General features: G+C 43.0%; 1 protein-coding gene and 1 pseudogene across 2 annotated transcripts in view; both read right to left on the bottom strand.

Moving 5' to 3' along the window:
* RPGRIP1L (RPGRIP1 like) overlaps window positions 1–24451 on the bottom strand; it is an 86671-nt gene that overhangs the window by 6294 nt on the left and 55926 nt on the right. The window contains exons 21-24 of the mRNA XM_081118963.1: window positions 24110–24272; window positions 23055–23128; window positions 8030–8213; window positions 1986–2070 (exon numbers count right to left, since the gene is read on the bottom strand). Coding sequence (XP_080975089.1) covers window positions 1986–2070; window positions 8030–8213; window positions 23055–23128; window positions 24110–24272 — 506 coding nt within the window. The remainder of the gene's footprint in view (window positions 1–1985; window positions 2071–8029; window positions 8214–23054; window positions 23129–24109; window positions 24273–24451) is intronic.
* Window positions 12935–14413, bottom strand: LOC308547952 (elongation factor 1-alpha 1 pseudogene; annotated as a pseudogene). The gene has a single exon. The product of its transcript is annotated as an elongation factor 1-alpha 1 pseudogene (transcript).

The raw sequence follows: 24451 nt of genomic DNA, 5'->3' as shown, positions 1-24451 counted from the left end.
GGACACATTCTTAACCTCTCTGATCTTGGCATCCTTATGTGTAGAATGGGGATAATTACACCGACCTCCTAGTGACACATGTAAGTAGAGTCCAGGACACAGTGAGCGCTGAGTAAACTTCTGCTCTTTTATTACTACCATTAATCTAGGTGGATTCACTTAAGCTTCTACATGTCTACAGGGAGAGAAAAAGAAGGCATGGGAGGGCCTGTTTCAATTGAAAACTGAGGTTCACAAATTACACAGTGACTGTATCACTCACTTTAAAAAAGAATGACACAGAAAGAAGCTACCTAGAATGACTATGCTTGGAAGAGAGACATGAAAGGTGACATCTGATGCGCATCTTACACCCACAGGACTTACAGAGGCTACACAGACTGCATAAACATGGGCATATTCAAGAGGGTTGCTGTCTGAGAAAATAAATTCTTATGGACTAGGAGGTACTTTGAGTGATGTGACCTGAGTATCTCACTGGCTAACAGCTGTCTGTTGGCTATGGAAAATGTAAATGCAAACCCTTTATTTTTTCCTTAAGAAAAAGATCCTGTCCAGGGAGGAAAGGGGTGGGGCAGTCCCCCCATGGTGGGCAGAGAGTGATTGCTGAGGTCCTGAGCATCTGCCACCCTCTCTCAGTATTTCTCAGGCATGATATGGACCTCTGTACCTCTGTGGGGCATTTGGATAGCTTTAGCGAAACAATGATGACCGAGTGGGAGTCATTACAGTTACTGAGGACTTTTTTAGTTTTAAAACTATTTTGTTACAAATATGCAGGCCTTTTGAGGAAAGGCAGGTCTAAAATTAAAGCAGAATCTGCCCTTTTAAAAATAAACACTTCTGAGGAAACAAAGTCATTCGCCCACAACAAAGACGACAACCTATAGCATGTTCTGACATTCTAGAGCAAGGTGACACAGGCAGATGGGTACCACTGAACAGACCAGCAGGTCCAGCCCAGGGCTCATCCGTGGGGACAGAGCTCAGCCCTGGCCAGAGAGGGTCCAGCTGTTGACCACAGAGAAGTAGGTGATATGGCCAGTGTTGTTTAGTCATCGGTGGCCTGGGAGACCCTGGGGGCTGGTGGTATCTGAAGGGGCCTTGAAAGAAGATGATGTACACAGAGTAAAACACCTGTGGGGTTATCTACCACCCTGGGAAAAGCAGAACCAAAGGCTAGCTTCCAGGGTGTGCCATCCCTTCTTCAGAATCGCGATCCAAAGAAATGACATGCGTATTTTAAGGAGGTCATGAAAAGCTACATCATATCCTAAGAGCTAAGAATTATAGTCTCCTGTCTTAAAACAAAATGAAAATGTTAGTTTGGAGGTGTATAATTTCTCTTCTGAAACAGAACTGCAGAGTTTCCTGTTCAAATTTGTCCCCCACCACCTCAATGCATTAAAAATGATAAAACGATGATTTAACTGTGATAGTAAGATAAAAACTGGTCTGAAAGGCCAAGGAGCTATTAAAATAACAATATTAACATTACTGCTACTTACATGCATTGCAACAAACACTTGCTGTGCACTTAACTGCCTGGCAAGTGCTAGTCTCTCCGTGGTACATTCACTATCTCCTTTAACCTTTGCAATGACCCTGTGTGGCATTATCATCTCCATTTCACAGACAAAGGAAATGAGGCACAGGGTGGTTAAGTAACTTGTCCAAGGTCACACAGCTGGAAAGTGATGGAACAAGAATTTATGCCCAAGCCACTGGCTCCAGAGGGCACCCTCCCTGCGAGCACTGCTAGGCTCCTTACAGTCACACGTGAACAGCGATGGGACACTATATGCACTGTACAGTCCTGGTTTTCAGAGCACACAGGATCCGGGCAGGTACCCTGCATGGTAGGCAGGGCAGCTGTATTTCCAGGGCAAAAGAGACCCAGAGGGCCAGTGCTCTGATTCCCCGTCACCGCACGGAGCTACGGAGGCCTGCTCTGAACCCCAGCGCACCGGGAATGCTGAATGTACCTGTTATTAGGCATCTCTCGTTTTTGTAGTATAGCTTTTAAAATGTCCCTCTTCGCTCGGTTGTTTTCTTTATCCACATAGATCACTGTAACAGAAAAAGAAAAGCCCACACAGGGTCAGTCAGGACCACGCACATCAGTACTGCTCTGGGCTCAGACAGACGCCCGTTTCCCGAGACGAGCCGCGCGCCTCACTTCGCCTGGGAACAGAGAGCTGCCTGGAAGTCGGAACCAAACCCGAGCAGTCCAGTGCTGTGATGCCGTGTCCCTGCGGGTTCCCGTGCCACTGTCAGGACAGACACGGGCGACCCCCAAGAGTGCCACGTCGCTGTCGCTGCCTGTTAGTGGCACTGGCAGTCAGGATGGAAAAGCTGGGGTCTGCACTGCTTGTGTTGGAGGGATTTACCGCATCCCTCGCCCCGGAAGCCAGTGGCAGTGACAGTGTATGGCGCAGCACTTGTCCCCGGCAGGCTGGGACTTAATCCGCCCCTCCTGCAGCCACACGCAATAAAGAGGCATCTGAGTGCAGGGCCGAGGAACCCACAGACTGACGGTGGGGGACACAGAGAGAAACATGGGGAGAAAAAGAGGCTTTTAGGGGTGAAGTTTGTCGTTGGTTTTTAAAGGGACATGCTGGCATGCAGGGACGTAGAAGACTCTGCTTCACTGAAATACAAGACTAGAGAACTGCTCGCAAGTCCTGCCAGGAAGAAGCCGTGGACACGAAGCTGTGAACAAACACCTGCAGTTGGGGAAAAGGCATCTCAGGGTGCGAACAGTCCAGCTTCACCCGACGCCCTGCTCTCAGCTCGGCGCCTTCCCGCTGTGCCTTAGCTTCTGGGCATTTCTCTGTCAGGTGCCACGTTGGAATTAAAGGCTCCCCTGTGACCAGATCTCAACTCAGAGATGACCCCTGATCAAAAGTACACAGAGTGGGCGATGCCACAATGATTCCACAGCCAGGCTCCAAGGGAACAAACACATTTCATCCTGTAACGTCTCCCTGGACAATTTTAGTCCAGTCTCACATTATGATGCCATCAAATGATGTCATCGTTTGGCTCAGTTGAGCAAATACTAACTGAGGGGTGAGGGCGGGCGATGCGCCGGCACTGAGCGAGGCCCACAAGGCGGGAGCCCAGGCATCCGCGCGGGGAGTGCCGGAGCGTGAGGGAGGCAGGAGCCCGGCCCAGTAACTGCCAGCCTGCTGCTCTCGCACGATGCCCTAGCAGGAAGCGTGACTAATTACATAGGTCACTGAAGATTTACAGGGATCAAACAAGACGAGGGGTTCAGAGTGTTTTGTAAATACAGTGTTTTACAGAAAGCCTGCTAATAGACAAGTTCTACTAATGCTGGACAATGCACCTTATGTTGGGACGAAGGTCCCCAAGGTCCCCTTGTTAGGAAGTAGCAGAGCCAGAGCGAGTGCAGCAACATCTGTCTCCAGGGCCTGCCTTCTCAACCTACATGCTGTAACCTCTCCTCCTCCCACTCGAAGCCAAACTTTCCTGTTGTGTAAGTGGTCACCACACTGCTGGCACAGACCAGAGTGAGGGCGTGCATTCTAAAACTACAAGGGAAGCCACCTGTTCTCCTTCCATCTTTCACAAAAGGGTATTGCTTAGAAACACCTGCTCCAGGGACCTTAAATAACTCTCTTGGCCAAACACTTTCAAAAATTCCTCTCTGAAAAAACTCAAGCTACTTACCAATAGTTGAGTTCTCCAAGGATGTACCCAATTAGAACTATAGCTATCCTGCTGGTACAGCAGGGCCTAGCTCAGGTGTGTTCATCTAGCCCGTGATCCATAGTCTCTGATGTGCAGCAGAGCACTCTAGAGGGCTTGCTAAATGCAGATTACTGAGTTCACCCCAGCTTCTGACTCAGTAGGCCTGGGGGAGGGCCCGAGAGTGTGCATTTCAACACCTTCCCAGGTGCTGCTGCTGCTCAGGATACCACACACTGGGAATCAAGGTGGAGCCCAGTATCTCTGCCCACTCTTGAATGGGACCAGGGACTAGTGAACATTTGTGTGCTGAACACGCGGGAAAGAGGAACACAATGGCCACTTCTAATTAGGTCACAATCCTAGGACATCCATTTATCTTCTGAAACTAGATGGTTAAAGTCTACAACTTCAAAAATTCAAACGCTTCCTTTAAAAAGCAATTCTGGTGATTATGAAAAATATCAGAACTTTCCAAAGTTAAGCTTTTTACCTTTCATTTTCATCAGAAATTACATTTGTTTAGGACTTGCTACATTTGGACATAAAAGTACTGAAAGCATATGTCTCAAAAAGATGCAAACCACTAGTCCAAATACTTGTGTGGATTCTGAATGGTCTACCATTAAAATCATGTCCCTCACTTCTGCAGGCCGGAGAAGTTCTTACATGCTCTCTCAGTGTCATTTGGCAGAAGGTTTATTAGAAAGGGCTGATGACCTTGAATCTCAGATAACCATTGTGTTAAAGTGTTATCACCCCCTAATCCTTTCTTTGCCAAGTTTCTCCTCCCATTAGCAACAAAATCTGAAGTTCTGCTTCTTTTACATATTCTGAATTAAACTTTAATGTCCCAAAAGATAGACTGTTCGATGCTTGGAGACTAAGGACCCACACCTGTGTAAGTCTCATAAAGACTTTGGATGACCTCACTCACCTTTTCCTTCCCACCGTCCATTCCCTAGAAGGCGTTATTCAGCCCAGACAGCATTCTTCAGATCTACCATTAATATTATCTCCTTTCAAACTATTTTCTTGCTTTCTCAGCAAAATTTTCAAGCCCAATAACATATGATTGTCTCATTCTTGCTACCATTGTCTAGTAATGTTTTTTCAGTGTTAGTAGCCCAAAGAAAATGTATTTTTTGTGTAGGTGAAACTGGTATTAACACCTCTTAATAAAGACTGAATTAGGTTATGAATAATCCTGGGGATCACTTGTCTAAGCCTCTCATTTTATATACCTAATTTAGACCTCAGTGTACAACTTCCTTTTGGTAAATCATTACAAATAATTAGATGAGCTAGTTACTTATTAACTAAAGATTCAAGGAGATTCCCCTGCAATGAAGGAGAGGTAAATATAACAACTAAAAATTAAACATTTTCATTATGTCATACTTAAGTGAAAAATAAAATAAAAGCTAGAAAATTAATAATAGTTATTTCTTAAATTTGATGATGACCTGGGACTTCATTTTTTCAGATAAAGTAGATGCAAAACAGCATTATTTTGCTTCTAAGCACAAAGTATGTTCCGCTCCTCTCCCCTCCCCCCAGATAAATATCCTTACAATTTTTTTCAATTAATCTTTAAAATTTTACAAAGTCAAATCTTAATATGTAGGAATAGAAGCTGAGGAAAGATATGGTAAACACTATACTTAATTCATTTCTAATAGATTACTGGTTTTCTTGTTAGTATCAAATGGCTAATTCATAGAAAACAAGCAACTCTGAAAACACCAAAAAGATAGTAGGGTACCTTGCAGTAAAAGGAGAAAAAACAAAGCAAAAACAAAACCAATGCCAACCAACCAACCAAAACCCCCAAACAGATCTAGGTCGCCATGTGCAAACGTACAGCACTCAGGACACCTGAGCATGTATCAGGTCTCATCCAGATAATGATCTGCACTGCTCCTTAAGCAAAGGGGCACATCTGCTCTGGGGCATAGCCAAAATTTTCAGTGTACAATCAATTTCTAAAAAAAAAAAAATTGTTGCCAGCCCAACCAACATTCTACTGCTGATCTTTACAAAGAATTATACAGAAAGCAAAAGAGTTGTCTTTTTTCTTGGAGTATCTCCATTGAGATTATTTGACTAAATAGGTCTTTCATTTCTAATGATATTTTGATATGATTTACTTTTCTGGTACTTTGCAATGAAAAGATCTATAGGAAGCTTGATAAAATATTTCTAGAAATGTTTCTGTTATATCAAGTCAATGAAAGGAAGGAGGGATCAGATTCTTGTCCTGACCACACCACTTATTCTCACATGATTTCTCAAGCTACCTGCTATTATAGAATTACAGAATTTGAGCTGGAAGGGATCTTAGAGAACATCTTATTCAATAGATAAGAAAATAAGAAACTATGACATTTAAACATCTTGCCTGAGTTCACATAACTAGTAAGAATTGTGGGCACAGAGGAGAGTAGACCAGACCTCTAAATACTCATGATTACTGTCATTAGTGTCTCAAGCAGTGAACACATTTCTAAAAGTGCAGCTAGAAAGAAAGTAATCACAAACACTTGTAATACTACTGATATAACAGCATGATTATACATATTGATTAAAACACAATTTATAAAACTAGCATGGGGTGGCCTGTTTTGGTAAAGATAATGCAACACTCTATCTTCATGGTTCATTTTAATATAGGCTTTAGGAGAACTTAATAAGTAGTTTTAATTTAGGGTTATGGCAGCTTGACATGACCTTTTTATACACCTCTCCAATTATACACTAACATACGATTTAAAAAACATCCTCAAGTTGGTTGATGTAAGAATTTACAGGTTGCCCACTGGGTCTGTACTGGTTCAGTAGATTTACATGTCAACCAGCTGATAAATAAAGCCCTAAATTAGGAGAAAACCTGCCTGCTGCTAAAAATGGGTGTGTGAACTAAATAGTGAAAGGTCTTGTAAGAACTTATGTCACTCGATTATAATCCTGAACATCTAGACACTGGGAGAGATAAACACAGGGAGAGATACACACACTGGGAGAGATACATACACTGGGAGAGATACACACACTGGGAGAGATACACACACTGGGAGAGATACATACACTGGGAAAGATACGCACACTGGGAGAGATACATACACTGGGAAAGATACGCACACTGGGAAAGATATACACACACTGGGAGAGATACACACACTGGGAGAGATACACACACTGGGAGAGATACACACACTGGGAGAGATACATACACTGGGAAAGATACACACACTGGGAGAGACACACACACTGGGAGAGATACATACACTGGGAGAGATACGCACACTGGGAGGGATATACACACACTGGGAGAGATACATACACTGGGAAAGATACACACACTGGGAGAGAGACACACACTGGGAGAGATACATACAGAGGGAGATACACAGGGAGAGGCACACACTGGGAGAGGCATATGTTATAAAAACATCTGGGTGAAGGACTCAGGCCATGGAATCACTTGAATCCATGATTAAAACAAGACTCTACCCCCTGTGAAATATCAAGTATTTTCATTAAATTTAACTGTAGAAGGAGGTGCATTTTTAAATGATGCTGTGAGATCAGAAACACCTAGAAACACTGTCTCCTACTGTTTCCGTTTTCACTTCAGCATTTCTTCAACTCTGCTCAATCTGTTTACCCCATGGCTCAGCTTCAGCTTCCTTCCTTCCTCCCTCCCTCCCTCCCTCCCTCCCTCCCTCCCTCCCTCCCTCCCTCCCTCCCTCCCTTCCTCCCTTCCTTCTTTCTCTCCCTTCCCTTCCCTTCCCTTCCCTTCCCTTCCCTTCCCTTCCCTTCCCTTCCCTTCCCTTCCCTTCCCTTCCCTTCCCTTCCCTTCCCTCCCCTCCCCTCCCCTCCCCTCCCCTCCCCTCCCCTCCCCTCCCCTCCCCTCCCCTTCCCTCTCTTTCTTTTTTTTCTCCTCCCTCCCTCCCTCCCTCCCTCCCTCCCTCCCTCCCTCCCTCCCTCCCTCCCTCCCTCCCTCCCTCCCTCCCTCCCTCCCTCCCTCCTTCCTTCTTGTTCCTTAACCCTCTGAGGCTGTGTTTGGAAAGGAAGGGCCGAGAGGAAGGGTGAAAGGGAGGGAGAGGGCCACCCATCGGCCAACTGCCTCCTGGACTCGCCTAGACCGGGGATAAGCCCGCAGCCCCTTGGTGTGCGGGACGACGCTCCGGCCACCGGAGCCACGGGCCGGGGCAACAGAGCCGACTCTCACTCATTCTGAGGAGAGGCTGTGATTCCGCGCGGGGCGCATGTTCTCCTCGTTCCTCCTGGCCGACCCGCGGGCAGCACCTACCGTGGCTGTGGTTATAGTGGACCCACTGCCCGCTCCGGGGTTTCGGGAGGGACACAGGCGTCTCCTCGGCAGGAAGGCTGTAGAATCGGCACTCAACGAACAGCCGCTGGATGGTGTCATCCGCAGTTACGCGACAATCGCTGAGGCTTAGAGCTATGATCTCAATCCGAATCTTCTCTGATGTCTGTTTAAAGAGAGGGGGAGACAAAACCCAACAACTAAGAAACAATAAAACAAATGAACCAAAAATCATTTATTCTTTTTTTACTCTCAATTTTAAATAAAACATGAGGCCAGTGGGCTTCTTTTTTGGAAGGCACCCTGCACTAGTACTTAGTTTCCCAGGACGGGTTATTCACGACAGAGAGAGACAGAATGAGATCCTGATGCCCCAGGGCTCCGCGTTACCAGTGTCACGGCAATAGTCTCCTGATTTACATTGGAGGCTATAAATACCCCACTAGTGTCGATGGGGAGTGACGGTTATGAGATCTTCATCTCTGATTGCTTTCAGAATGACAAGTTATCAGGTGGCCTTCTTTCAAACTATGTGATGAAGGACATGTTGATCATGGCTTTTACTTAATCTACCGTACCTGCGAAAGTTTCCATTATTCAGAGATCAAAGCCTGCTGAATACTTTATAGCCATGATGCTAATATATGTAGCTATATGAACCCATATTAACTAGAGCAGAGCCTACAAGTCACTCTCTTACATATTCTGCCATATTTCATTCAATAAGTAGTTTTCAAACAAAAGAAACAAAATTTTTATCCCATTTAACATGTTTTCTCACGATTTATTTCATATCATTTTTTCAGAATTAACAAATAAAATACGTATTTGTTTGACAGTGTAATTTGCACTTCAATTCTTAATAGATTTCGGTGCCACAGACATTATTATAGGAGTCACACATGTTTCCTTGAGTAATGATTTAAGACAAATAATAGCCCTGGCCGGTGTGGCTCAGTGGGCCGGGTGTCCTCCTGCACTGAGAGGTCCCTGGTTCAATTCCCAGGCAGGGCACGTGCCTGGGTTGTGGGCTCGATCCCCAGTAGGGGGCGTGCAGGAGGCAGCTGGTGGATGCTACATTGATGTTTCTCCCTCTCCCTCTCTGTTCCTCTCTAAAATCAATAATAAAAACATATTTTAAGAAAAACAAATAATAGACCATGACTTAATAATGAGATCACTATAAGATAACGCCTCAGTTAAATGTTTGCTCTTACAGTTTTACATTTGTTCTTCATTCCCCTTTACTAAATTCAAAGGCATGCTACTGTAAATTATAGAACTTCAAACCATAATTAGAAAATTCTGAAACTAAGACCTGTTTATATGACCAAGGTTTAGAAATTCACTGTTAAATATAAGTCAGTGTGTAAATTTACCACAGTGATTACTTAGATATTTCAAAGCATATAATATAATTAATCAAACTGAACAGCATAAGTGTCCTGTTATAACAATGTCCTCATAAAGAGCAATTTCCATTGCTGTCCAACCCCCTCAATATTGGATGAAGTAATTTTACCCCCTTCTTTCAAAAGACATTTTCTTTTATTATGTATTCTGAGACACTTCCACTAAAAACCCAAATCTGAATATTTCAATAAGGTTATTTTATTATTCAGTAGATTCATGGAAATTTTACTAGGATGACAGAAAATCCCACACCATTCTGTCTCCACTAATACAGGTGCAAGGCTGCGCTGGCAATATTACCAGGATTAGCATAGTATGATGAAATATTTAAAGGAAATTTTTTTCTAAAACCTAATAAATCAAATGACTGCCAAATGTCATTAAAGTGATGGTCTTTGACTTGAATATGCTTTTCATATTCAAATTTGAAAAGAGAGAGATGAAAGCCCGGAAAGGTTACTCGGTTTCAACTAATAACCTCGAGCCCTCTCCATTCACGTGCATAAGAAATGAAGTTGGCTCTATTGTCTAATCTCACTCAGAACAGCCCTTCTCTGCTTGCTGAAGACTGACACGGTAAAGAAAATATTTTAAATATTATTTTTTCCCTCAAATGTATTGTGGTGGTCAAAATACCACACACCAACACACTTTACAATTCTGGTTCGAATGCAGCAGAGTGCATAGCTAAGTCCTTTACACAACTTGTAGTTTGCCCAACACAGAACTGTTATAATAATGTGTCTTATAAAATCATCCTGTGTCTGCACAAAAGAATAAAAAAAACCAGCCATGAAAAAACTGAAAGAGGTATACATGGTTATTTCTACACTGTGAAGACAGGACGTTAAAACTGTTTATCACAAGACCCAATGAGGAGACAAATGGACTTTAAATAGCAGGGGAATCAAATTTATTTAAGTGCTTGTTTTATGAACAATGTATCAACTGTACAATCTGCATATGAAAAGTTGCATTATTATAAGAATGAGATTAGACTGTCAAATAAGACGATATTTTTGTCAAAAATAATTCCAAGTGAAAGTAGATACTTGGACCACAGTCAAAAAACAAACCAACAAACCAGGAAAACCCACCATATTATCCAAAGAAATAAAAGAGCTGGAAATTCTTTTTATGACACCTATCTTCTTTTCTGGTCCTGTTCCCCCTGCCCCCAGCCTATCACATGTCTTTTTTAATTCTCTAATATCACTGACAGAAGTTATTAGTTACCATTTCTTTGTTCCTTTGGTGCTACATGAGTCAACTTAAAATAAATCCCAAACAGGTAAGTTCCAAGTAGTATATATCTGGGGAAGCATGCTCTGAGTGAAGAATTTTCCAAACATTGTACATTTTGGCCAACTTCTTTTCCAACCCCGGAACGACTCTGGTTGTGCTCCTGCCCCTGGGCATCAAAAGCTCGAGCAGGACACGTAGGCAGACTCTGGAGAGCAAGAGCGGCCGCAGCATGACCACAGCTCCAATGGGGGCTCTCCCACCTCCGTTCCGCTCCCGGCGAGGCCCCTCCACCTGCGCTGCGATCGGCGAGGCCCCCTCCACCTGCGCTGCAACCATGAGGCTCCCTCCACCTGCGCTGCAACCGGCGAGGCCCCTCCACCTGCGCTGCAACCATGAGGCCCCCTCCACCTGCGCTGCAACCGGAGAGGCCCCTCCACCTGCGCTGTGATCGGTGAGGCCCCCTCCACCTGCGCTGCGACCGGCGAGGCCCCCTCCACCTGCGCTGCAACCGGCGAGGCCCCCTCCACCTGCGCTGCGATCGGCGAGGCCCCCTCCACCTGCGCTGCAACCATGAGGCTCCCTCCACCTGCGCTGCAACCGGCGAGGCCCCTCCACCTGCGCTGCAACCGGCGAGGCCCCCTCCACCTGCGCTGCAACCGGCGAGGCCCCCTCCACCTGCGCTGCAACCGGCGAGGCCCCCTCCACCTGCGCTGCAACCGGCGAGGCCCCCTCCACCTGCGCTGCAACCGGCGAGGCCCCTCCACCTGCGCTGCAACCGGCGAGGCCCCTCCACCTGCGCTGCAACCGGCGAGGCCCCTCCACCTGCGCTGCAACCGGCGAGGCTCCCTCCACCTGCGCTGCAACCGGCGAGGCCCCTCCACCTGCGCTGCAACCGGCGAGGCCCCCTCCACCTGCGCTGCAACCGGCGAGGCCCCTCCACCTGCGCTGCAACCGGCGAGGCCCCTCCACCTGCGCTGCGACCCAAAGACCCTGGCGCCGGGCTCGCCGCCTCCATTCCACACCCGTCACCCTGCAGCTCGCCCGCTGTTCGATTTCCTTGCTAAGTATCTCGATGATTCAGTGAATTATTGAAGGTTTATCACATCTGAAACACTGTGCCAGCAATTGGGGATCTAAAGACAAAACAAGATGTGGTTTCTTTTCTCAGTTTTACCTCTAGATAAACTTCGCCAGGTGCTCAGCGGCCCTGAGGGAGGAAGTGACACAGCAACTCCCGTGTTAGAGGCTGACATGTGACAGGCTAAGGAGGGAGGCAACGGGCGGCATCATGAAGGGTTGGCGGTTCAGACTGTACGCAGACGGAGGGGCGGATGAGACGACCAGCCCGGGGACACGGGGTGATTATCTGGTGTGGCATGCGGTAGATACTCGGTAAACGAGCGGCCCCACTCTCGTGGCTGCAGGCGAGGCGAGGCACTCCTGCTCCTAATCCCTTGCCCGCAGCCTCAGCTATTCTCTCCCTAAGAACAAATCAGACATCACCTCTCTGCCTGCAAACTTTCTATTACCCTACACTCAGCCGTTTCCCCAGACTTGTGTGTTTACATTGCTCAGCTTTTGCATCTGCAATCTTCTCCATCAGACAAAATTCCACCTATGTGAGGCCCTGGACTGCACATGCTGCCCTTTTGTGAGTACTGCTGACCTCCAAGAGCCAGATGGTTCCTCCGCTGGGCCCTCACTGCTCTCTTCGGTCACAATGTGCTGCATGGAGTTGTTGACATACCCGCCTCTCTCTGTGCACTGTGAGCTCTTGGAGGCAGGGGCCATCTAATTTGTCTGCCATTTAACATCCTCCCCAGGATCTGGCACATAGTAGGCTCTCAATAAATTCTTAATGATACAGTCAACAGAGGCTGAATATCTCCTACATATCCAAAATACACTTTCTATATTGCCAGAAACACGTGAAGCTGCAGGAATCAGTGTTTCTCCTTTAACAAATGCTTACTCTGTCCAGTTCAGTGTGTTCTGATAAGTGGGTGATTATTATTATTATTATTTTTCTCATTAAACTTTGTTCTAATGGGTCTCAAAATTCTGTGGCAGATTTTTGGTCAAGTTGTTTCCATTAAAAAGTACTGATTTTAAAAACTAATAACGTAAAAACTGCCACACACACACACACACACACACACACACACACAAATGGTCCACAAAACATTCTCCTTTCCTTCTGAAGGTTTTACGATGCATTGTAATCATTAACCAGTCTTTTACTATTAAACTTAAATGGCCAGTTGAGACAAGCAGTTCTGAGACCGTTCTTCCACCACTGATTAAGACTGGGGTGGCAGGTATTGGGGACAATATTCACTTAGCCGCTGAGCTTTCTGGGCAGACTTGGTGACTTTGCCAGCTCCAGCTGCCTTCTTGTCCACTGCTTTGATGACACCAACAGCAACTGTCTGTCTCACACCATGAACAGCAAAATGGCCCAAAAGAGGGTAGTCAGAGCTCTTAACACACATGGGCTTGCCAGGCACCATATCACCGATGGCAGCATCACTAGATTTCAAAACCTTAGGGCCATCTTCCAGCTTTTCCCCAGACGACGATCAGTCTTCTCCTTCAGCTCAGTGCATTTGCAAGCAATATGAGCTGTGTAGCACAGGCGCATACCCAGCACTGATGTGGCCTGGATGGTTCAGGATAATCACCTGAGCTGTGAAGCCAGCTGCTTCCATTGGTGGCTCATTTTCGCTGTCACCAGCCACACTGCCATGACGAACATCTTTGACAGACACATTCTTGACACTGAAGCCCACACTGTCCCCAGGAAGAGCTTCACTCAAAGCTTCATGGTGCATTTCAACAGACTTGACTTCAGTTGTAACACTGACTGGAGCAAAGGCGACCACCATGCCGGGCTTGAGAACACCAGTCTCCACTCGGCCCACAGGGACGGTACCAATGCCACCAATTTTGTAGACATCCTGGAGGGACAGACGCAGGGGCTTGTCAGTTGGACGAGCTGGTGGTAAGACGCAACCCGAAGCTTCAAGCAGCGTGGTTCCACTGGCATTGCCATCTTTACGATGACTTTCCATCCCTTGAACCAAGGCATATTAGCACTTGGCTCCAGCATGTTGTCACCATTCCAACCAGAAATTGGCACAAATGCTACCGTGTCACGGTTGTAGCCAATTTTCTTAATGTAGGTGCTGACTTCTTTAACAATTTCCTCGTATCTCCTCTGGCTGTAGGGCGGCTCAGTGGAATCCATTTTGTTAACACCAACAATCAGTTGTTTCACACCCAGTGTGTAAGCCAGAAGGGCATGTTCACGGGTCTGCCCATTCTTGGAGATACCTGCTTCAAATTCACCAATGCCAGCAGCAACAGACAACACAGTCAGCCTGAGATATGCCTGTAATCATGTTTTTGATTAAGTCTCTGTGTCCTGGGGCATCAATGATAGTCACGTAATACTTGCTGGTCTCGAATTTCCACAGGGAGATATCAATGGTGATACCAAACTCACGTTCAGCTTTCAGTTTATCCAAGACCCAGTCATACTTGAAAGAGCCCTTCCCCATCTCAGCTGCCTCTTTCTCAAAATTTTCGATGGTTCTTTTGTCGATCCCACCACATTTGTAGATCAGATGGCCAGTAATGGTAGACTTGCCGGAATCTATGTGTCCAATGACAACAATGTTGATATGAGTCTTTTCCTTTCCCATTTTGGGTTTGATTTAGTGGTGGTTTCCAAGACACCTGTGTTATGTGTTCTGGCGGCAAACCCGTTGCGAAAAAGCGAAGTGGGTGATTATTAACCGTTGAAAAACACACAGATGTTTTGCTGTTCTAGATTATAACTGAATTAAGAGTATCCCACAGACAGGTCAATATTGTAGAATCTAGGTGGTAGGGCACTATTATTTCAATTCTTCTGTATGTTTAAAATTTTTCATAAGAATAGAAAAAGAAAAACAAGGTTCAAGTAGGAGACTTGGAGGGGACAATAGACGGACTCAAATGACAGCGGCGGAAGCAAAGCCTTTTCAGACGGGTGCGTAGTTGTCTCTGCTCAGAGTTCTGAGCAGCACGGCGGCACTAGGACGCCCGCACACAGGCAGCTGGCCGCATGCTACCGGCTCCAGGCCGGGCCTGTTTTGCCTTCCTGTGTGCGAGCCGCGACCGGGTAAGGCTGCCGCTTCTCAGGACTCCCTCTCTGTCGCCAGTCAGCTGCCCTCGTGAGCAGGATGTCAACGGCAGCACGTGAGAACAGCGCTTCAAAATTCTGACGGCGCTGAACAGAAGTGATGGAAGTCACTCACATAGGAACCGCATGCGACTTGGTTTTAGCTGTCTGTGTAGATGCAGCTACACCTTATGTGACTGAATGGTCTAGAAATGTGATGACAGCTGGTATTACCTGCAGGGAAAAAGTGACAGTTCTCATGATTCCGGCTCGGGTGCACTGCTGCTCCCTGGTGGGCCCGAGTCACATGCAGGCCGCCTTCCTCCACGGCACCGACTTGGGCTTTCCACAGGCTTCAGTCTTTCATGTTTCACTTGAGGATCAGGCGGAACTCTTCCTGCAGTGTCACCAGCTCCCCCGCAGCCTCGGGCAGGGCGCGCTCACCTGAGCCCGTGGTGAGGCCTGCAGCCTGTTTGTGTCGCTACACTTGGACCTGCCCGTGGTGAGGTTACATGTGGGCTTTACTTCATCCTAACTTGCTACAATGAATAGACGTTTCTTTAAGTTATGAAGTGTAGAAAATAACTGGCATATGCAAATGCTCAACATCTGAAACAGATGTTACCGTCTTGCTGTATGTGATTAAACCCTTTTGTTGTTATTGTTGAGGAAATAAAATACTTCCGATCCAGGTAAAGGTCTCCCCTCCCTCCTTGCTCCCCCAGGGCTAACCACCAGCATGACGTTGGTGTGTCTCATTCCCAAGCACACTTTTATATTTTCCATTACATATGTATAGATCCACAGACAACATATAATATTGTTTTTAGATTTTATATTAGTGGTATCATCCTCTATTAATCATTCTGCAATTTTTGTTTTTCCCCTCAATACCATATTTTTGAGATTTACTGCACGTTTATAATTAAAATCTAATTCAGATGAACTGTTGTATAGAATTCCATTTATATTGCATATATAGTCTGTAGTCCATTTATTTCTCTACTGATGAACAATTAAGCCATTTGCAATTTTTTTGCTATTACAAATGAAGTTGCATTGAATATCCTTTTATGTTTTCTTGGGAGTGATTCTCTTAGAAGAATTGCTGGGTGATGGGTATGGGATTCAGTTTCACAGGATTTTCAAATGGTTACATGAATTTACACAAGTACTATTTTTATCACCATAAAAATGTTTTATGTATGTGTGTGTGTAAATAAATACAAATAAAGCCCACCTATCGGAGCTGAGGTATGTGGAACTCGGTACTTTATAACAAAACCAGAGAGACGAATGGGAATGGAAGGTGTTGCTTGATGTCCCTGCCCTCCAGAAGCAAAACTGTAATTATGGCGAGCTCTAAGTCGGGCTCAAAATCGAGTTGGCTCCACAACTCACACTCATTCTAGGTGCTGGCAGGGCCATCTGTAAGTAGGGTTGGGTACACATTGGCTAATGGTGAGTCTTCATGTCAGACCAGGGAAGGTAGAATCATCTCAAAGACTCAAAGAAAGTCCCCTGGACGTCACTCTAGGTTCCAAAGCTTCCTTTTATTAGGAACCATATCCACTCTTCAGACAAGTTTTGATAGGAATGCCTTTGTTTTTTCTCAAAATAATAGCCCTTGGGGTGAAATAAGAGTAAACAGAAATGCCAACTGTTGAGGTAATAATGCTTTTACAAAAAAAACGAAACAAATCCAGTTCTCATCAGTGTAGTAACCTATCTCTTCTCAAGTGTTCTGTAAAATATACTATATTTAACAAATATAGTAAATACTGAAACACCAGTGACAGAGATCAAAATGGTGCTAGGGTCAAGAGTGCTCATTTTTGGGGACAGTGTCACTATCCCCCTTACACACCATGCAAATCACTGCATGTGCAGTGGTCAGTGAACTACAGAAGCTCGTCCCCACCTGTTCTAAGGCAACGGCTGGGTTGTGGTTTCCTGTCTTAATGTACTGGAGGGATGTGACACACGTCCATCGCTAACTGAGGCTCGCTGTGGCAGTACGAGGTGAGGGAAGCAGAGAATTTTAAAAACGGCCCTCAATTTCAGACAATTTTGCTGTGCTGTTCCACTCCCACCATCACTGAGAACAGGTGTTATAGTGCAGTGGTGCTCAGTTTTGGCTGCACCTCAGTGTCACCTGGGGAGCTTTAAACAAAATTCTGATTCAATGGATCCAGTGGAGCCTGGGCCCTGGCATTTAAAGATGCTCCTAGGCCATTCTGGTGCGGGCACAGCGAGCAGCCTGCTTTCCCTGAGCTGTGCTACTCAAACTTCACTGTCGCCCAGAGTGACCTGCAAGGCCTGATGACCACAGACTGCAGGGCCAGCCTCACAGTTTCTTACTCATTAGGTCTGGGAACCACACTTGGAGAACCACTGCTTTAACTAAAAAAGACTCAACCCACACTTGTGGACCCTTTCTAAGATCTTTATAGAAAGCATCTACAATCCCGTATCACACTGTTCTTTAGTTAGTATTTGACATTTTAGTACAGAATAAGCTAACAAATTATTTCCATTTTAGAAGCAATTTACACTCATCAGCAACAAGAACCCAATAATATAAATCCACAAAAGTAAAATATAAAAGTTCCTGTTTCCTCAGGGGTTGGCAAAGTTTTTCTGTGAAGGGCAAGACAGTAAATGTTCTTTCCATTGCAGGCCATGGGGTCTCTGCTGCAAGCAGTCAACTCTGCTCTTGTAGAGCAACAACAGCTACAGACAGTATGTAAATGAGTGTGGTCGTGTTCCAATAAAGTTTTATTTACAAAAACAGGTAGAGAGCTGGATTTGGCACCTGGGTGATAGCTGGCTGACCCCTGCCCTGACCCATGTTTCAGAGATACTTGGTGCTAGCAGGGTTTGAAATATGTATACTTCCAGATACTGTCCGCTTACATAAACCTCAAGGTTAAGTCTGCATGCCTGTGTAAAAATATGCATGTATGTGTACAAATATGTCTTTTTGTTTGCTTCTTATTAGATGGAATCATCAGTAAAGTATAATTTCTTATCCACTAATTTGGCAAAGGGAGTGATGTGAGGAAACAGGAATTTCCATACATTGTTATGTATAAAAATGTTACTATAAACAACATTTTAACCAGAAATGTTGTATTTGCAAAAACTGTTAGAAACCTAAGGGTCCATCAAATGGGGCTTATTAAATAACTATGGTAGAGCTATACAATGGAATATTTTGCCCTTGTTAAAAGAAATGGAATATACTGCTATGGAGAGAAGTCCACGGTACATTAGTAAGAGATAACAAAGTTGTGAAAGATAAAACATAGTTTTTAGAGTAATTACTATCAGGAAAGTAATTGGGCATTTCTGGCTTCAGTTAAAATCTATTTTGAAACCCACTCTATCTAGTTTAAGGTATGTAAAACATTGGGAGGGACTTATTTTACCCACTGATAGGATATCACATTTCATTCTGAAGTGATTTACTAATTTTTAATACACGAATTCTCAAAGTTATGTGTGACCATGCATTTTGCCTTTCAAAGCTGTAAAACATACTTTGCTGAGCATCACTGTTGCCATCGCCTGAACATGACAGTTCCTGTTATTCAAGAGAACCTGCTGTCCAGGTGAAATTGCAATTTGGTCCAATTGAAAGTAGCAGCTTTCACAAAACTGCTATTAGTAGAAATGAGACAAGAGAAATATGTAAATACACAGTACAGAGTGAAGTCTGAGGCCCTCTGGCCGCCGTTTCCCGTTCTCACCTGTGGGCACACTCCATGAGATCCGTGAGGTGGTGGCGATCCATTTAGCTGTGAGAGAGGAAAGCTGCCTTGCTTAAATGATAAAGTCAGAAGTAATGTGAAAGGAGGACTGCTAATTTTTTTTTCAGATGCCATGACAGATGCAAATTTTCAGTTCTGATGTCAATTTTGAGGGCCTAAAACAAGGCTTTTAATCAATGTATTATACATCAAATTGATACTGTTAACTTCTGATTATTCGAATTAATAAAATATTGATAGAGAAATGTCCAAAGTTTTACATTTCTCAGCACCCGCCTCCCCCCATTTAATTATCATGCCTGGAAGCCTTTTAGTAACAGCGGCAGCCATGAGGCTGACGGGACCTGACAGGCCAGCACGGCCCAATTACACTGGTATCCGCGGCACTTTGATGTCCTGGAAATGAAGAGAGATGGGGGCAAATTGGGTGGCACATTATGTTAATGACTTGACTTAATCCAGCCACTAAACTTTATGTAGCCTGTTAAAAAAGATGCTAACACTAATTATGCCACTTTGGAAAGGAAAGGAGGGGACAAGCGTTTCCTTCTGACAAAGTGAAGCTCATAAATGTTGTAAATGAAATGAAACAAAATGAAGTAATCTATGATTAATTATACATCACAGACACGAAGAAAAGAGGAAGAACCAAGTAATATGTCTAAGCCCTGGAAATCTGTTAGATTCCTTTTAAGGATCAACATTTCTAAGAAATAACTATGAGCTGTCAGATTCTGTAACATGAAAAAAAAACAACCACCCTGAATGATCTTAAATTGCTTATACAGTGTAGGAGATAATTCAAATAGATAGTTTAATTGGCATGAATGATATTTATTTATAACACTACTTCTAGTCTCAATTTTGTGATATTACTGGCGTAGAGGCAATTTAAAAAATCTATAAACTGGGATAACCAAAGAGCAGGGTTATCTAATTGCTTTCCACTAGTCTCTGTGCCTCTTATCTATTCTTCACATTCGTGACAGCTTGATCCTTTAAAATGCAATTCACGAGTGTAAACTCCCCAAGAGCAAAGGCTCCCTTCCCTTATTCACAGCTATATCCCCAGCCCTGAGAATAAGGCTTGGGGTGCCGTGGATGCTCACTCAATATCTCTTTAATCAATGAGTGATCTTCCCCTTCCTTAAAAATCCTCACTGGCTGCTCCTAGAATTTTAGGATAGACCTCAACCTTCTCAAGAGAGAGGCCTCAATGCTCTGGACATACCTGTCTTTTCAGGATATCCTGAGGCTCCCCAGGTGTGCCACAGGTTAGCTCACCCTGAAACCATATTGATTCCCAGAACAAGGCAGGCCCTATATTCTCTCACATTCTCACACTTTGGTTCCTTTGTGCTCCAGTGACCCCTCCTGGGCCTTCACTAACTCCTAGTCACCTTCTACACTTCGTTCACCTTGGATGAGGGTCCCCCGTGCTGAGTTAGGCGCCTCCTGCATGTTCCCACAGCACCCAGCATTCCACGCTCCGAGTGCTGACCACCATGCGTTGCAATTGTGTTTCCCCTACAGATTGTGAATTCTTTAAGACCAGAGATTGCTTCTTTTATGACACAGTAGATGCTAATGAATGCAGAGTTGTTGTGAGAATTAAAGAAGATATTACATAGGATGTGCTTAGCACATAGTAGCCCATTCGGTAACACCTTCCTTCCGAGGAGGGCTATGTACCACTGTCCTGAGATTTCTACCTGAAGCAGTTCTTAAAGAGACTTAAGAAGCTATTGAGTCACAAATATTTTTAAGCTTAAAAAGATTTTATGACACAATACCTCAACCAAAGTTAATATCATCAATAGTTACACAAGATACATCCTGTGCCTCCCAATACGATGCACTGAAAAGGACTCAGCATTGCTTCTGAAGTATTCCTACCACAACACAAAACCTGAACAGAATAGGAGGAAACACCACATAAATCCAAACTGCAGACTGTTCTGTAACATAAATGGCCTGTATCCTTAAAAAATGTCACTGTTACAAAAGACCAATACAAAGAAAGGCTGAGGAACCATTATGGATTCAAGCAGGCTAACAAGACATGAAAACTAGATGCGATGTGTGACCTGGATTGGATCCTGGACCAGGTCAATAAAATGCCATCAATGATACCACTGGGACAAGAGGCAAAATTTTAATGAGAAGTGTAGATTAGACAGTAGTTTTACATTATTATGTTCAAGTATTCAGGGGTAAAGGGGAATGATTCCTGCAAAGCTCAGATGATTCATTGCAACTGCGTATGTAAGAATGTATGTATATAAAGACATACACACATATGCACACATACACACATATATAGGAGAGAGAATGGAAATGATAAAAAACACATGTAGCAAAATGCTAAAGGCAGAATTTTTAGAAGCGCATGGCAGCTGATTAATGGCTACTGAGGCATAAAGCATCGCTTAGAGTAGATGCTGGCTTTAACTGATGTCCACACATCTGAGATATCATCTAAAACCACAACATGAAATCTCATCTTGGAATGGTAGTGAAGCTGTATTAAGCTGTAGCAAAGTAACACAAGTTACTTTCCCAGAAGTAATAAGAAAAAAAACAGTTCACTCTAAAGGAAAAATATATGTGTACATTACAATTAGTTGAACATATTAGAGGAATAGTTCTCTTTCTCACTAAAGTTCTCTATGAAATCGAAGTTCTTTATTCTACCTTAGTTAAGGGCAATATACAAATCCAGGAGATGCTCTCAGTGTTGTCAGTGGTCCCATGGCTCTGCTGTAGGTCTAACACAGGATTTCTCAACCTCAGCACTATTGATGGCTGGGGCCAGATAGTTCTTTGTTGCGGGCTCTGTGCACTGTAGCATGTTTAGCACCAACCCTGGCCTCTACCCACTAGATACCAGCAGCAGTCCCTCCCAGTGTGACAACCAAAAATGTTGCCAGACATTGCCAAATGGTCCTTGGGGAACCAAATCACCCTACTTGAGAATGACTGGTCTAAGAAGGTACAGTTGAGATAACATTTTCCCATATTTTGCTAGTTACTTTTAGATGGTGAATACATTATTTATGAAATAAAATTAACTATTGCATTGTCTCTCTAGTAACTATAGGATAAAATCATGTGACTCAATTCCTTATAATGAGTCCCTTTCTATATACATACTTCCTATTGGTTCTGTTTCTCTGGAAAATCCCGAATAATACAAATGGCTATAAAGCCAACTCCCACACAAGAAGTCCATTTTCCCATTTTCCCATTGATTTCTATCATCAAAATTTTCTAATAGGGGTAAAAATTTTTCTATACAGTAGTTTGATAAATAATTTAATAATTTTAGATTTGATAAAGCAAAAAATTAAACTGAACTAAATATTATAATTAAAAGCCTTCAGGCAGCCATATGTAAAATTCCTTCCTTAATTTATCAATTTTGAACAAAAAAGATTCCAGGTATCAGGATGTTACAGGTTAGATATGTTATTATAGTTAATAATTATATAATAAAAACAACAATAATAAGAATTTGGACAGATGAACTCTTTTGTTTGCAGTTATCAATCACAGAAACAAAGAATTTCTCTACGGAGACATCTGTGACAACGAAAACATTTTGTTCTATGGGTTTGTTCTGCAGAGAGATTAAGCTGAAAAATTTAAGAACTGAAAAAAGTATTGCAATTCTTACCAATAAAGATTCTAGGGAAAAAGTACAATTAATCATTTCAAGAAAAGTAATGCAGATGAATAGAAAAAGCTAGAATTTTCCCTTTACTTACGTTTACTTTATAAAACTCTTATCCCCCTTTACAATAGAAAATGCTCTGCTAAGAGGTATACTTCCCACATAAGTGAAAGTATAACTTTCTTTTCAGAGTTTCGAGTTGCATACTACTTTTCAGCAATGTGCTACAAAACATGCAAAATATACCTACAGGGTTATCTTCTAAAAAGATTTAATTTTTTTTAGCAGAAATGAAATAACTTTAACAGTTTATCAGTAGACATACTTAGATATGAAGAATCTATAAATTCACATATACACGTGATTATAGTTTTAAATGCCATCTCACATTCTGAATTCTTTAAAGTTCAGACTTGATTTAATTCATCCTTGAACAACGGTTCTGAGAAGGAGTCAAGGAAGTCAACTGTTTTTAGCAATACCTTTTGAAGCTATTGAATGTTAGGTACTTCTAACATGTAAGCAAAAATAATGCTTAGATGTTATAGCCCCTTACATAGTGAAACTGTCAACAAACTTTTCTTATACTAGATGATTACTTGAATAAGATTATGATAATGCACTAAATTTCTCCCAGAAATTTTTTTGACTTAAGATGTTCATATATGAAGACTGATATACTACGAAGGAAAAGCAACTTTACTTCAGAACATACCTAATTGGTATCAAGTTACTGACCTGCTTGAGATTCTCGGAGACAGGACCTGGAATAACACACTCATCACTGTCAGAAGCTGATCTGTCTTCTTCATCTGTTAAAAATAAAATTTCAGTAGTTTAAATCTGTTAGACGAGTTATATTTACACCTCGTGAAATGGAGAGAAATATGCATACATTATAAAGACAACCTTAAAAGAACAATATGATAATTGTATCTGAACCTCTTTTAGCAGCAAAGATATTTACATTTACATTACATTTTAGAAAAAAAAAATTGAAAATTCCAAGTTTAGTTTTAGTAGAAACAAAGGAAATAAAAATATGTCTTGTTCTAGTATAAACTTAAAAATAATTTTGTAAAGAGGACAAGGTAATAGATGCTTTCCAACAGCTTAACAAATAATATTGTGTGAGAACCAAGCTATATTACTATTTAAAAATATTTTTTAAAGTTTTACAACTTTATTGTGGTAAAGTTGACATCCAATAAACCACACGCATTTAAAGTGCAAAATTTGATATTTTGACATATATAATTCCGTGAAAGCAGCACCACAATTAAGATTACAAACAAACCCATCACCAAGAAGTTCCCTCATGCCTTGTGGTCTCTTCCCATTTGTCCTTCCCCAGGCAATGCCTTAAACACTTTCTGTCACTATACATACATTAATTTGCTTTTCTACTTATTTATATAAGTTAAATCATGTTGTAAGTTGTCTTTTTTTTTTTTGGTTTAAGTTCTTAGTTTTAATTTTTCAAAAGTCAAGTCCTCCAGAACAGTCCAGATGACAGCTCTGAACCCGAAGAGAATATAAAGCCACTTAATATATAAATTGGGAGCATGGTTGGCAATAATACTTGCATTCTATTGTGGCACCCAAGCGGAAATGAGAGAGCTGTAACTATTCTACCTGATCACAGCTGACTACACTGAACTGCACCCATCATTTCTACCGAGAAATGGGTATCACAGAGTAGGTCCACTATTAAACAAAGATGTTCTATGAGGCACACTATTAAATCAAGCTAAAAGTTAAATAAATACTGTCAATTCATAAAAGACAGTCACCTCCCGGCTCCAATTCCTCAGTTATTTCTGTTTCATCTTCGGAAGAAGTCACACTTGGCTCTGCAAGCTGGCCCTGGGACAGCAAAGACACATCACCACCTTTCCCTAGTGGCGTGTTCTCAGTGTTCTCTCTCATCTTAACGACACGGCTTTCTTGAGAGACCTGGAGAAAGGAGGGCACGCTGATATTTTTATCATTGATTAGATCACATTTGCAGCATTTTTGCTGAAGCCCTTGAATAATAAAGCATGAAAACCTGAGACTTAAATACACAGACATGCAATATATATGATTCATTCAAAAACAATTGCTTAAATTGTACAAATAAAGACATGCAGATA

The sequence above is a fragment of the Miniopterus schreibersii genome (genome assembly GCF_964146895.1).
Source record: "Miniopterus schreibersii genome assembly, chromosome: 18".
NCBI lineage: Eukaryota > Metazoa > Chordata > Mammalia > Chiroptera > Miniopteridae > Miniopterus > Miniopterus schreibersii.
Note: the sequence above shows the minus strand (reverse complement) of the source record. Positions and strands in the feature narration are given on the sequence as shown.